The sequence below is a fragment of the Protobothrops mucrosquamatus genome, unplaced genomic scaffold (genome assembly GCF_001527695.2).
Source record: "Protobothrops mucrosquamatus isolate PMUCROS unplaced genomic scaffold, P.Mucros_1.0 scaffold1008, whole genome shotgun sequence".
Classification (NCBI taxonomy): domain Eukaryota; kingdom Metazoa; phylum Chordata; class Lepidosauria; order Squamata; family Viperidae; genus Protobothrops; species Protobothrops mucrosquamatus.
Genome location: NW_015387244.1, coordinates 230,127 through 245,960, shown reverse-complemented (window position 1 = coordinate 245,960; position 15,834 = coordinate 230,127). Strand labels below are relative to the sequence as shown.

Below are 15,834 nucleotides of genomic sequence, written 5' to 3'. Positions count from 1 at the left end.
AAGCAATTCCATCAACAGACATGTTGACCTACAACCAGCCTATGAACCCCTTAGAATCCAAATCAACCACACAGCCAACCAGAGACAGCACTGACCCTCAACCTACCCATGCAAGCCTCCCCCACACCAGCAGTTCACCTCCCGGTGACCCTGACTTGATGTAACCTCCCAATCCAAGACTCATCACAAGATCCTCACTGATGACTCACACCTGACCTATCACAAGACCCCCCCACTTGACACACCCACACTTGAAGCCCTTAGAAACAGAAGAACACTGACATCCCCTAAACTCCACTGAAGATATTTCCTACATCCCCTAAACTCCACTGAAGATGTTACCTAGTCTGGTAACTAAACATTTGGAAACCAAAAGCTCAGAGAATGAACCTTCACCCTCATCCTACACCCAAGCTACAGATATTCGCCACTCCTCCTCCTCCTCCTTCCCCTTCTCCTTCCCCTTCTCCTTCCCCCTTCTCCTCTTCAACCTGCTGTTTCCTTTATGGTTCTTTTGGGGATAAACCACGTTGTTCAATACAGTATGTACACTATCTCAAACAGATTTATTCCATCCATCAGCTAACATTGTGAAAATCTTGTAGTCTACATTCATCAAGAAAATTAGTCTATGATGGTAGTTTATTTGAATTTAATATTGAGTTATCAGCCCATCTAAGTCTAGTGCATATAATAATAATAATAATAATAATAATAATAATAATAATAATAATAATAATAATAATAATAATAATAATAATAATAATAATAATAATAATAATAATAATAATAATAATAAAGTTGGAAGGGATCTTGGAGGTCATCGAGTCCAACCCCCTGCTCAGGCAGGAACCCTACACCATTTCAGACAAATGGCTGTCCAGTCTCTNTCACCACTTCTGGAGGCAGGTTGTTCCATTGGTTAATTGTTCTAACTGTCAGGAAGTTTCTCCTTAGTTCTAAGTTGCTTCTCTCCTTGATCAGTTTCCACCCGTTGCTTCTCGTCCTGCCTTCAGGCGCCTTGGAGAATAGCTTGACTCCCTCTTCTTTGTGGCAGCCCCTGAGATATTGGAACACTGCTATCATGTCTCCCCTTGTCCTTCTCTTCGTTAAACTAGACATACCCAATTCCAGCAACCATTCCTCATATGTTTTAGCCTCCAGTCCCCTAATCATCTTTGTTGCTCTTCTCTGTACTCTTTCTAGAGTCTCAGCATCTTTTTTACACCGTGGTGACCAAAGCTGGATGCAGTATTCCAAGTGTGGCCTTACTAAGGCATTGTAAAGTGGTATTAATACTTCACGTGATCTTGATTCTATCCCTCTGTTAATGCAGCCCAGCACTGTGTTGGCTTTTTTGGCAGCTGCAGCACACTGCTGGCTCATATTTAAGTGATTGAGATGTACTTCGGCTATGTTGAACATTAAAGCCTTTACTAACTGAATTTTCAATGTATTTATTTAATTTCTTGATTCAATATTAATCCTAGCACATAATTGTTAAAATATTTAAAAAGAATATTTAAAAAGAAAGTTATACTCTTATTAAGGCTCAGAAAACATGTCTCATTTTGTTTTCTTTAAGATTTGTTGGCTTTCTTACTCTCCACTATTCACTGGTCTTGAAAGCAGCTTAGCCAGGGAAGTAGAGATAAGGTATATATTCTGAGGATAGCTTTTCATTAGAGTCTCAGAACATTTAAGTGGTCCTGGCATGGGAGGAAGAAATTTTCTTACTTAATTAACTATCAAGATTCTCAGTCATCCGGGTCACGTCCCAAAGATGCTTTTTCATGAGGCATGTTTTTCTTTGAAGATGTTTTACTTCTCATTCAAGAAGCTTCTTCAGCTCTGAAGAAGTCCAGTTGCCTCGTGAAAAAGCATCTTTGGGATGTGGTGGCACAATGGTTAGAATACAGTATTTCAGGTAATTCTGCTGACTGCTGGCTGCCAGAAGTTCAGCAGCTTGATCCTGACCGGCTCAAGGTTGACTCAGCCTTCTATCCTTCCGAGGTTGATAAAACGAGGACCCAAAATGTTGGGGGCAATAGGCTGACTCTGTAAACTGCTTATAGAGAACTGTAAAACACTGTGAAGTGTTATATAAGTCTAAGTGCTATTGCTGTTGCCATTATTTAACTGAGTTTCAAACCTTTTCCAGCCTAAAGAGAGTGCTACCCAAATAAAACTGGCTATGTTGTAGGGTAGCTGCCAATCCCTAACTAACACTAATTGCAGTGCAGAGATTGGACCTATCTGAGAATACCCAGGAAAGCACTCAGATTTTGGGGAGCAAAAAAAATTAAATATGGCTGGATTGGCAAATTCTATTTTTCCCCCTTTCAACCGCATCTACATGGAGGGAAGTGTGTAGTGGGGTGCCCCAGGGCTCTGTTCTAGGCCCAGTGCTCTTCAACATCTTCATCAATGATTTGGACGAGGGGAGAGATGGAGAACTCATCAAATTTGCAGACGACACCAAGCTGGCAGGAATAGCCAACACTCCAGAAGACAGGCTTAAGATACGGTAGGACCTGGACAGACTTGAACACTGGGCACTATCTAACAAAATGAAATTCAATGGTAAAAAAAGTAAGGTTCTACATTTAGGCAAGAAAAACCAAATGTATAGGTATAGTATAGGGGGTACCTTGCTCAATAGTAGTAACTGTGAGAGGGATCTTGGAGTCCTAGTGGACAATCACTTAAATATGAGTCAGCAGTGTGCTGCAGCTGCCAAAAAAGCCAACACAGTGCTGGGCTGCAGTAACAGAGGGATAGAATCAAGATCACGTGAAGTATTAATACCACTTTACAATGTAAGGCCACACTTGGAATACTGCATCCAGTTTTGGTCACCACGATGTAAAAAAGATGCTGAGACTCTAGAAAGAGTACAGAGAAGAGCAACAAAGATGATTAGGGGACTGGAGGCTAAAACATATAAGGAACAGTTGTTGGAATTGGGTAAGTCTAGTTTAACGAAGAGAAGGACGAGGGGTGACATGATAGCAGTATTCCAATATCTCAGAGGCTGCCATAAAGAAAAGGGAGTCAAGCTATTCTCCAAGGCTCCTGAAGGCAGGACAAGGAGCAATGGATGGAAACTGATCAAGAAAAGAAGCAACTTAGAACTAAGGAGAAACTTCCTGACAGTTAGAACAATTATCCAGTGGAACAACCTGCCTCCAGAAGCTGTGAATGCTCCAACACTGGAAGTTTTTAAGAAGAGACTGGACAGCCATTTGTCCAAAATGGTATAGGGTTTCCTGCCTGAGCAGGGGATTGGACTCGATGACCTCCAAGGTCTCTTTCAACTTGATGATGATGATGATGATGATGTTTGGGGGTGGGGGGCTTCAATACACATATGTGCATGCTTCACAAAGCTTGGCTTTAAGCCCAGCCTGATGTGCAATCACCCTTACAAAAAAAACCCTGCTTGTCTTTTTCTAATCCCTTTGGCAGAGCAGGGTATTATTTTACAATAGGCTGATCATGTTTACAGTTGAAGAAGAAGATGCTTGTAAGAAAGTCACTTGAACTGGATTGGGATTCCTGTATGAAGAAGGCTACAAAGTTAATCAAAATAAATTAGACTCAAGTTAAATTATTATACAAGAACTTTCATTTGTTTCTGAGTGAAACAAACATAGAGTTTTAACTCAACAACATGGGGAATCAAAGAATCAAAGTGATGGGTGGCTAGATACAACATGATGTCATTGTATGTGTACCAAATGAAGTATAAGTCCTTCTCAGTCATGGACACATCTTGCCCCTTTCTTCATTATCCCTTACAGAAGGTGCATGCAACTTCTGTAGAATCCAACATTATTCTTAAAAATCCAGGTGACTTTTTCCTGTCTCTCACCACATAGTACTCAATTTTTTTCACTGTGGGAAGAATCCAGAGAAAAATATTTTTGGGAATATTAAAAAGGCAGAATATATTTCTCCAAAGGATTTTAAAGGCAGAAACCAACCCCCCCCCACAAGTCTCTCTGCCCCAAACAGAAACTAGGTCTGCAGAAATGCAGATGTGATAATCTTGTCACAAATATCGGAGTCAGGACGCTGGGATTAGAAAGAAAGATCCCTAGAATCAACAATCCCTCACACCAAAAATCCAACAGCCACAGCCTCAGGGAAGCAGGATATGACCTTTGGGACATAATAGGATTAACCCACCATCAGGCACACTCAGACTCAGGTCAAAGTTCATGCCACAGGAACAACTCCAAACAAAAGCCCAAGAAAGTATAAAAACCCACTCCCTACTATATATGCTCTCTCTGTCTCTTTTCCAGAGTCATCTTTCTATCTGGCTCTCCTCTTCAATAAACTACAACCTTCTTTCTAAAGCAGTCTCCATGTTGTTTATTCCTGGCATAGACTGGACCCTGATGAAGACTTTTCATTCAACATCACAATAGCAGAAAAAAAGGAATTGGGGATTTTAAAGATGTCCCCAGCTTTCATATGGGCTTTAAATTTTATTGTGATGAAACTACTATAACAGAGTAGCAAAATTGGAAGGTATCTGGGGAGGGGGGTTCTTCTGGTTCACCTGACATACACCCAAACACCATATGGATGAAAGTCAGATGATACAAGATGCATATCACCCACGGACCTGAAAAACTAAGCCCAACAATTGACCATTAGCTTCTCCTTCAAATGTCTTCCATGTTGAAGATAATAATTATCTATGAAGACATAATATTCTCAGATTTAATGAGCAGATTAAAGACAAAGCTAGAACAACTAAACAAAGGCCCAGTGATACCATGGCTGTATGTGCCACTTTCTGGGAGAAGAAAATCTGAGGGACATTAAGAAGAAAGATGAAATTTGAAACACTTATACAAAATCAATTGTATTAGGACACACATATAAACTCTTACTCAGATACAACAGTTACAAGAAATTAAAAGGCATGTATGCTAAAATGGGTGCAGAATTTCAAAGAAACAGTTACAATAATTTATTGGGAAGAGTTATAGATCAAATCCATAGCATTTATCTCAAACTACAACTTAGAAAATCATTTTGCCACTTATTTATTTTTCACATTATCCAATCTCCCATATACTTCAAAAATAGTGGACATGTAACAAAACAAGTACTGGAAACATGTTTATATGCCTGTGTATATCACAATGCAGAAAAGTTTGGAAAATAAATTTAAAATGAAACCAATTTTTTTTACTAAGTATAAGCCCAGAAATCATCAACAAGGAATATCATAATTTACTAAAATACCTGCTCAAGGCAGCAGGATTAAATTTTGTCCAACATTGCAATACAATTGTAACAATATCTGAATATATTATATATGAGTATCTTCTTTATCGCTATCTTTAAAGGTTTAAATTATCTAAATAGAGCATCAAATATCCCTGCTATATACCACGTACGTACCAGTGTATCAGAATTATATAATCTACTACATATAAAATAATAAAAGATAAAAGAAAGGCATTAAGACAAAAAAAATGATGTAGTTAAAATCAATTTTTTTAAAGTGGTGAATGCTGTTTATTAAAATTAGAAACTGACATTTTTAGGAACCACCTATCCAAATTAAATTTATTTTGACATCACATGAAGTTTTGTATTCAAATCGGGTCTTAGGTAAATAATGTAGCACTTGGGGAAAAATATAAAGCTCACCAGACCAGCACTGGAGGCTAAAATGGAGAAGACCTGCACGGCTACCATGTATTTCCCTTTAGTGCTCAGGTAAGTGGGGACAAAGGAGACCCAAACACTGCAAAAGACCAGCATGCTGAAAGTGATCAGCTTGGCTTCATTGAATGCCCCAGGCAGATTCCTGGCCAGGAAAGCCACTGTGAAGCAGATAGCAGCCAGGAAGCCCATGTAACCAAGGGCAGAATAAAACATGGAGATAGACCCTTCATTACATTGCAGAATGATCTCTCTAGACTGAGAATGCATGTCAGAGTCAGGGAATGGGGAGAAAGTGCCCAACCAAATGCTGCAGAGAATAACTTGGACACCAGAACAAGAAAGGATGATGGAGTTGGCTAGGCTTTTCCCCAGCCATCTCTGCATTTTATTCCCTGGCTTAGTGGCCAAGAAGGCTAATACCACTGTGATCGTTTTGGCCAAGATTGAAGAAATGGCAATGGAGAAGATGATGCTGAAGACTGTTTGTCGGAGAAGGCAGGTTTGTTTTGTTGGCTGGCCAATGAAGAGGAAGGAGGTTAAGAAGGAAAGCAGGAGGGAGACCAGGAGGATGTAGGAAAGATCTCTGTTGTTGGCTTTGATGATTGGAGTGTCTAGGAATTTAATGAAGATTCCCAAAACAAAGGCTGTGGTTAAAAACATGAACAAGGCAATGGAAGCCAGGATGATCCCCAGAGCTTCTTTGTAAGAAAGATAATTTTTAATCTTGGGAATACAGTGAACACGTTTAATGTTTGGATACTGATCTTCTAGGCATTTGGTGCATTTTTGCGCATCTGAAAAGAGCAAGAGTAGGGTCTCCCATTAAATATGTTCTTTAACAAAATCCATTGATGGGTGAAATTATTGATGTGGTTTTGTACAGATGAAATTAATATGCTTCTTCATTTCATTCCAGCTAGAAAGGGAAACCTAATTTCCTCTTCATTTCATTTTTCTTTCCTTTCTTTTTCTTTAATACTGTATCTCTTGTTCATCAATTGATTGGAAGGGAGGGAGGGAGGGAGGGAGGAAGGAAGGAAGGTCCACTATTTTATCATTTCACTGAACTTGTTGAGAATAAAAGTCTATCCTTTATAAGTGCATCAGGGGACTAATGAAATCCTCTTCACAGTGAAATGACATATAGGTGAATGACATTAACATTTAATGAGCTGTGGTAGCACAGTGGTTAGAATGCAGTTTTGCAGGCTAATTCTGCTCACTGCTGGGAGTTCAATCCTTACTGACTCAAGGTTGATTCAGCCTTCCATCCTTCCAAGGTTGGTAAAATGAGGACCCAGATTGTTGGAGGCAATATGCTGATTCTGTGTAAAGACTATGAAAGGGTATATAAATTTATTGCTATCGCTATTTAATACAGCTTCTGTCAGCCATGGAGCAAGAAATGTAAGATGGAGGTGATTTTCATGATGAGTTGAAGATGTCCTGTGTTACAAACAGCAAGTGGGACATTCTCCCAGGAGGACAAGAAGTAAGTTTGGCTCAGCACTGACTTTTATTTTATTTATTATTAAATTTCTATGCTGCCCATCTCTCCTGCAAGGTGATTTTGAGCAGCTTATAAATTACAGAAACAAGTGAAAAATAGTTAAAATTTAAAAATATTAAACCAAACAGATTAAAATATTATTAAAAATGTGATACAAGATTTCTTTTATGCTGATGAACACCACGTTTTTCTTGAAGTCTCTGGAGAAATGGAGAAATTCCTTTCTTTTCCTTTCCTTTCCTTTCCTCTCCTCCCCTCCCCTCCCCTCCCCTCCTCTCCTCTCCTCTCCTCTCCTCTCCTCTTCATGATTTAATCCAGGAGTTCAAATGTCAATTTTATTCATCCAATTCCTATTCAGTATTGGAATCAAAATTTAGGAATGCTTTTATCTAGATTGTGAATATTGCAAGGAGGACTAGAGAATGGAAGAGGCACAGAGAGAAGTTGCTGTGCATGAAAGATGCATTGTAAATTTAAAAAAGGCAAGATATGCCATCATCCCATAATGCTCCTATATCTTTTAATGTCCTATCCCAGTTTAATAATAATAATAATAATAATAATAATAATAATAATAATAATAATAATAATAATAATAATAATAAAACAACTGGAGCACCACTTGAACACCACTGGCATTGACAAATTCACCGTTAGTCAATTGCAAAAGGCGGTCTTACTAGGAACTGCTTCCATCCTGCGACGATATCTGTAATACCATTAAACATCCACATCTGCCTATCCCAGGTTTTAAGGATTCAATAGGTAGATAAAAATACCAAATCTAGTCTGAACATCTGGCTGACTGTGTGATGATTAATAATAATAATAATAATAATAATAATAATAATAATAATAATAATAATAATAATAATACATCAAGAAACTGCAGCTTCCTGCAATAACTCCAGCAATGTTACAAAAAACTGCGCTACTTACAACATCTTATATTTTAATGAGGTACCTGGTTGACACCTAGGATGCTGGTAGCAACCCATATCAACCATCAGTGTCAGCCAATTTGAATGTTCAGTTGACTGAGGTTCATGTTAATAATAATAATAATAATAATAATAATAATAATAATAATAATAATAATAATAATAATAATAATAATAATAATAATAATAATAATAATAATAATAATTTCATTTGCCTGTAAGCAAGAACTGGTGGGATCATAAAAAAGAGAAAGTCATATAAAATGATAAAGTTAAACTGCTCTGGGACTCCAGAATTCAAACAGACAAGCACCTGCAACATAACACCCCGGATTTAACAATTGTCAATAAGAAAGACAAAAAAGTCTGGATACTGGACGTGGCAGTGCCTGGAGACAGCAGAATAGACTAGAAAGAACTGGAGAAGATAACAAAATACAAAGATCTACAAATAGAAATAGAAAGACTGTGGCAAAAGCAAGCAAGGGTAGTACCAATAGTAATAGGCGCCTTGGGTGCAATCCCAAAACAACTGGAGCACCACTTGAACACCATTGGCATTGACAAATTCGCTATTAGTCAATTGCAAAAGGCGGCCTTACTAGGAACTGCTTCCATCCTGCGACGATATCTGTAATACCATCAAACATCACATCTGCCTATCCCAGGTCCTGGGTAAGGACTCGATAGGTAGACAAAATGCCAAATCCAGTCTGAACATCTGGCTGACTGTGCGATAATCAATAATAATAATAATAATAATAATAATAATAATAATAATAATAATAATAATAATAATAATAATAATAATAATAATAATAATAATAATAAAGTCCTGCCTTCAGGTGCTTTGGAAAATAGCTTAGAGATCATTTCTTATAGTTCACTATGACATAAATGTACACATTAAAATATATATATTTTTAAAAGCCAAGCCTATCAAAATGCCCTTTTATGGAAAAATGTTCAGGTATATGCTGTTCTCAAAACTCAGCCCTTTTCCTCTGCTGTCACCCACCTTACATGATGGAGATGGTTCCATCTGCACAAGGATGACAGTCGTAGCAGCAGATTGGTTTCCCTTCCTGAGCCACCTTCATGAATCCAGGATGGCAACTTTCCACACACCTGGAAGGAGGCAAGGGCTGAACATCCCAAAAAATGAATAATATAATTATATTATGAACGGGAAAAAAAGAATAAGGCATTGGAAATTTCCAGTTCCAATTTTAACTGCTATGTTAAAAAAAAATGGAGAACTGATTTGGCTGAATATTTCTAACTTCTTAATCTCATCTTCTAATTTTCTATAGAGATTCTCAACCATCCAGGTCATAGTTATCCCAATGATGCTTTTTTCATGAGGCAGCTGGACTTTCTTGTTTTTCTTTGAAGATGATTTACTTCTCATCTAAGAAGTCTCCTCAGGTCTGATGGGATGGTGGGGAATCTTCTAATTCTTACACACTACAATTTTTAGCTTGAAATGTAATTTTAAATATTAAATTCTACAAAAAATGTTAGATGGATGGATTATCTGCTTTGTGATGGATCAAATCTTTATCTTTTTGTACAGTACCAGACTAATGTTCTCTCTCTCTCTCTCTCTCTCTCTCTCTCTCTCTCTCTCTCTCTCTCTCTCTCTTTCACACACACACACATTCTCTCTCATTCTCTCTCTTTCATTCTCTTTCTCATTCTCTCTGTCTCACACAAATCTCTCTCATTCTCTCCCTCTTATTCTCTCTCATTCTCTCTCTCTTATTCTCTCTCTCATTCTCTCTCACACATACTTTCTCTCATTCTCTCATCCTCTCTCTCTCTCTCTCTCTCTCTCTCTCTCTCTCTCTCTCTCTCTCTCTCTCTCTCTCTCTCTCTCTCTCTCTCTCTCTCTCTCTCTCTCTCTCTCTCTCTCTCTCTCTCTCTCTCTCTCTCTCTCTCTCTCTCTCTCTCTCTCTCTCTCTCTCTCTCTCTCTCTCTCTCTCCCCTTCTGACTTCTATAGTCTCTCACAATGTCCATTACTCTGGACAGCTCACAACCACAGTAAAACAAATATTAAACCAATGTGAAAATGGAGGGCAGAACAACTCTACTCAATTTTACTTGAATATGAATATGATTGTTTATAGACATCTAAATATCAGACCAAAGAAGAAGGATGAGGGGGGACATGATAACAGTGTTCCAATATCTCAGGGACTGCCACAAAGAAGAGGGAGTCAAGCTATTTCCCAAAGCGCCTGAAGGCAGGACAAGAAGCAATGGGTGGAAACTAATCAAGGAGAGAAGCAAACTAGAACTAAGGAGAAACTTCCTGACAGTTAGAACAATTAACCAGTGGAACAACCTGCCTCCAGAAGCGGTAAATGCTCCAACACTGGAAGTTTTTAAGAAGAGACTGGACAGCCATTTGTCCGAAATGGTATAGAGTTTCCTGCCTGAGCAGGGGGTTGGACTAGATAACCTCCAAGGTCCCTTCCAACTTTACTATTACTATTACTATTACTATTACTATTACTATTACTATTACTATTACTATTACTACTACTACTACTACTACTACTACTACTACTACTACTATTATTATTATTATTATTATTATTATTATTATTATTATTATTATTATTATTATTATTATTATTATTATTATTGCCCCTGTTGGTGAAATGAGATGACAGCCCAAGCTGCTCCTCTCCCAACACTGCAAATCTCTTGGTAAGAACTTCAGGAAGAACAGAATGATGTCTTTTCCCCACCTTGTTCAGCACTTCCATGTCTTCAATAGCTTTCTGACTGATCATGAACTTGAAATCCAAGGAGCCCTGCCTTTCTATACTTCCACATTTCACTCTGCTAACAGACATATTGGTGAAAATCAACCAGTTCACAATATCCAGGTCTGCCACCAGCTCTCCATTCTTATCCACATACAATACTCCTATGGAATTATTATAAAACTCAGAACTTTGAAGGAACGAATGAAACTGGAATGGAAGATAAAATGGATAGAATTATTCAGAAAGGTCTATAGAAAGAGCATCTAGTTTGTGCTGTTGTTGGACAGAACAAAAAAAGTGAGTTTCAGATTTATTTCCCGATCTATAAACATTTAAATTATAATACTGTATCTATTAGTTTGCAGTATAATTGTGTATGAATTGGACAAACACAGGGATGGGTCAGAAACTCATTTGAACAAACTTTCCAGATAGCAATAGCAATAGCACTTAGACTTATATACCACTTCACAGTGCTTTACAGCCCTCTCTCTAAGCAGTTTACAGAGTCAACATATTGCCCCCAACAATCTGAGTCCTCATTTTACCGACCTCAGAAAGATGGAAGGCTGAGGCAACCCTGAGCCGATCAGAATTGAACTGCTGGCAGTGAGCAGAGCCAGCCTGCATTCTAACCACTGAGTCTCTGTTTTTATACCGTAAAGTAGCATTTCTGGAATCCTTGCAGATTCTCTCCTGTCTTCCCTCAAGGCTGCAATCCTGAAAGCTTCTCCACATTTCTCTCTCCCCCAAACATACTAAAAGAAAATCAAGCAGGGATATCTGAACACAAAAGGTATTAAAATATTTTATTTGAAAAGCCATTTAATAAGAAAACAAGATCCAGTTAGGGTAAAGGAGGGATGGTAATGCAAAAGAAAAGGGAAGTTAACGTTTATGTTCAATTTAATTTTTTGAATCAAGAATCAACTAATTTTTCAGAATACCTGTTCAGTTCTTATAAAATGGATTCTTAGCTTCAAGAGAAAGATAGGCAAAGAAAAAAAAATACCTGCCAAACTTCCAGCCTTGGAGCTTCCATTTTCTTGCCATCTTTATTCCTCACCCTCTTAGATCTGGATAAAAGGGCTGTATGTAAAGCCCGTGCCACAGCCCAGATTGTGTTGTAAGTGAAATAGTTGTCTATTGACAAGATACGATCAATCAGCTCCTGGGATAGAGGCTCCGGTTCTTCTTTGTCTCTGCACCGTCTCCAGATTTTCACTGAAAAGTCATCACTGGAGTAAGAACATGTAAAGGAGCTCTCTGAAAAGTGTTTCATTGTAGAGTAAAAGTAACGAGTCACATCATAGTTGTTTGTTTGTTTTGTTTTCATAAGAAAGGAAAAAATGCTATGGATGAGTTCAATGCGAGCAGCAATTTCTGTCAAATATAAGTGAAAGTCCCCCATGACAGTTGCCATCAGGACCTTGCCTTTAGCATGTCCCTTAAAATTTTGAATGGCTTTATGTATAATTAATATCCCAATAAATATTGAGTCCAAGTCTGCAAAATAAAGAAAGACATTCACTTGTCTCCAACTGTGATACGCATCAGAAAGCCTAAAGATTTTCTTGCCAGTTGTGGAAAAGGTTTCTGATAAAACTGGACAAATGCCATTCTTTATTAGCATGGAAGTCATGGTCCTCAAGAACTTCTCCCCTTGATCGGTGTCTGGAGCAATCAGACCAACCAAGGTCCACCTGAAATGGAAGAGCAGCTTGACCATCCCTGGATATTGGATTCCTTCAGTGGGGAGCATTGGGTAGAAGAAAGGAAATTGTCTTTTATCAATCAAAACCTGGGAAACAAAACTGTAGCTGATCTAAAACAAAAACAAAAAGAAAGAAGATGGCATTTTATTTGACGCACATAACATTGAAAATTTAACTTTACTGGCTCTTATGTCCACTCCCCATAATGCAGACTCATTGTTCCATACATTGTTTCTCTCCCCATTTGTTTCTTCAGTGGAGAATTTTCCAAACTCCAAGAATTAGAATGCCCCCCAGTCTGGGCTGGTACTAGGGTTTGAGGGAATATGTTTGTTTGAATCTTTCTCTTCCATTGGATAACCTGAATCTTCACTTTTAGTGTGTATCATGTCCATGGCAAAATTTTGTTCTCTATTTACAGGAAGGGACCTCTGAAAGCTGCATAACTAAAACTTTTCTGCTGGAGAGTCAAACCTGTGGGATTTTGTAGGTATTTAACATGGTCGAAATCTGGGTGGAGATGCCAGTCTCAGCCTCTTCAAGAATGGCTAGTGTGTTTCTTTGCCTTCCACAGCTGTAGTTGGGAACATTGGCTTCTCCATCTGAAAGCAGGTCCAGCAGAGCATCTGAAGTCATTCGTAGATTGAAATAATTTTCATAGATATTGTAACCCAGGGTGACATTGGATAAGAGATGGGGATCCCTGTTGATCTCCTTGGTGGCAAAAAGGAAGGACAGCACCTTCCAGTATTCTGGACTTCCCTTCCTGGAAATATAGCAATAGCACTTAGATTGATTTATGACTGCACATTGCTTTACAGCCATCTCTAAGCGGTTTACAGAGTCAGCCTATTGCCCCCAACAATCTGGGTCCTCATTTTACCAACCTCGGAAGAATGGAAGGCTGAGTCAATCTTGAACCGGTCAGAATCAAACTCCTGGCAGTTGGCAGAATTAGCCTGTAATACTGCATTTTAACCACTGCGTCACTAAGACACTTCTAATATATATTTATAATATAAATGCATTAGAACATTCAACGAAAACAATTTCATTTAGCCTTTGTTTACATAAATATTTTTCATCCACCTAAGCCCAAGTATTCTCAATGGACTGCCATCTTCCTAATAAAACAAATTTACATAAAAACAAACAAAACAAAAACAAAAACCACAAACTACATTAAAAAAATGTATTACCATCAATTACAAAGGCACAATTCCAGTTTATTGCAGAAGTTACTTTCCGAAGTTCTTAATACTTAGAAGTTTAATTTCTTCTTCAATATTAATGATGGAATCATTAAATCATAAAGTTGGAAAGAGCCATTCACAGTACCAAGTTCAGTAATACGTATACAAATGTACACAGATAGTGAGCATCTGAGACTGTTAACAAAGCCCATAAGTCATAAATTTCTGTACATGTTGAGATTTTGAAATCTCCTGAGCAGAATTCTTATTTTCAATGTGGGGAAAAAATTTATCCATCTTGCAGTCCATTTTGACTTCTTTATGGGACAAGAGCCACCACTTTCTTTTTTACAGCTACAGTGTAGCATTACTCAAAGGATATATCAGAGCATGCACAGTCTTATTGCACTGAGATAACCCGGGAATAAACACAGTAAACAGTGGTCTATATTAAATGGTGGTTTATATAACATTATCTACAATATCATACATCAGGAACAATATACATACACGTGGTAATACAGCAAGGATCCAACACACAGCAGTTACAGCAATAAAATGGAAGAGAGAGAGAGAGACACTCCAGCAAAGCCTTCCTTTTTTTACTCAGGCTCTTAAAGGGACACAGACCCTGCTGAGTCATTCCCATCATTGCATCATACATCTTACATTACATCAGCTGGTTAGCCTTTAAATCATTACCCTGACAGGATGTTAAGAAAACCCTTATGTAAAAAATAAATAAATAACAAAAGTAGGAAATCAAGCAGACAACACCTTATAAGACTGGAAGGTTAAAAACAGAGTGGCTGCAGAGCAGGGCTGGAAAAATCACTTACTGTAATAACTGAGTTGAAGGAGTTGTGTTGAAGCTTAATGGGTGAAATCTAGCTCTGGTTGTAGAGATGATGCCACCAATTAAAAGCTTTCCTGTCCTGTAATGATTCAGTGGATTCACTCCATCCCTATTCAGAGTCAAGATGCATTTAGCTTTGAGTGTCCCACAGACTCCCTGGGGCCAAAAAAGCAGCACAAGAAGAAGCAAAATCAGCAACATGACTTGTGTTCCTGATTGAGCTTCCTGCATTGTGCCTGCCTTGAACAGCAGTCCAAAGCAAGAAGAAAACAAAACCTTCTTCGGAGACAGAAGCTTTAGGATCTTTCCATAGTCCTGCCAAGTGTCACACCTTGAGGAAAGGGGTCTAAGTGCAGCCCCTGATTGCTCTAAACCCCACCCCGTCTCTCTTTCTCCAGACTCTTTTATGCACCCATGTCTTTCTGATGCCTTGAACTCAATCAACAAAGCTTTACTGTGGTTTTGAGATAAAAACATGTTATTGGTTTCTTGTTTTCAAATCTTCTGAAAATGTACAGAAAAAAATCTCTGGAGATTTTGCACTAAGGGAATGAATAAATCATTATGATTTGTATAGCAACAAGGAGAAGAGACATCACCTGTCTTAGATCTGAATGAGTCAACAGGCAGGTACATAAATTTTGAGTGAATGAGAGAAGATTTGGCTTCAATCATCCATTTGCGCACAATGTTTGCATACAGTCCTGTAGCAGGAGAAATATTTATCATGGGTTTCAGTAGTCACCTATCAATATGGTTGTAGTTGTTTTTTATTTGTGGTAGACTTTGCCTATATTGTTCAAGTTAGCCAAGATGCAGAGAGTGGTGAAAATGGCCAAAAAGATCATTGGCAATTCCCTCTCTCCCATCCAGGACATAGCACAGAAGCGTTGCTTGAGCAGGGTCCGTAAGATTGTCTGGGACACTACACATCCTCTTCATGACCTGTTTTCCTTGTTACCTTCTGGGAGGAGGCTTCATGGTATCCATAGAAGAACATCCAGATTCAGCCATAGTTTCATTCCATACAGCATTAACCTTGTGAACTCTCAAGCTTCCTTCTTCCGTTATATATTCAAGATGGACAGTATTTAATATTTATTTGCTACGTATATGTAGGGGTGTGGGTCTATACATATGTTGTACA

General features: G+C 38.2%; 1 protein-coding gene across 1 annotated transcript; it reads right to left on the bottom strand.

The window, feature by feature from the left end:
• Positions 1 to 5,592: 5,592 nt before the first annotated feature.
• On the bottom strand, positions 5,593 to 13,274 carry LOC107290935 (vomeronasal type-2 receptor 26-like). Its single transcript, XM_029284838.1, has 3 exons — positions 13,113 to 13,274; positions 10,800 to 11,130; positions 5,593 to 6,488 (listed from the first exon to the last, which is right to left on the bottom strand). The coding sequence occupies exons 1-3, from the start codon at positions 13,272 to 13,274 to the stop codon at positions 5,593 to 5,595; spliced, it is 1,389 nt and encodes a 462-aa protein (XP_029140671.1).
• Positions 13,275 to 15,834: the final 2,560 nt, after the last annotated feature.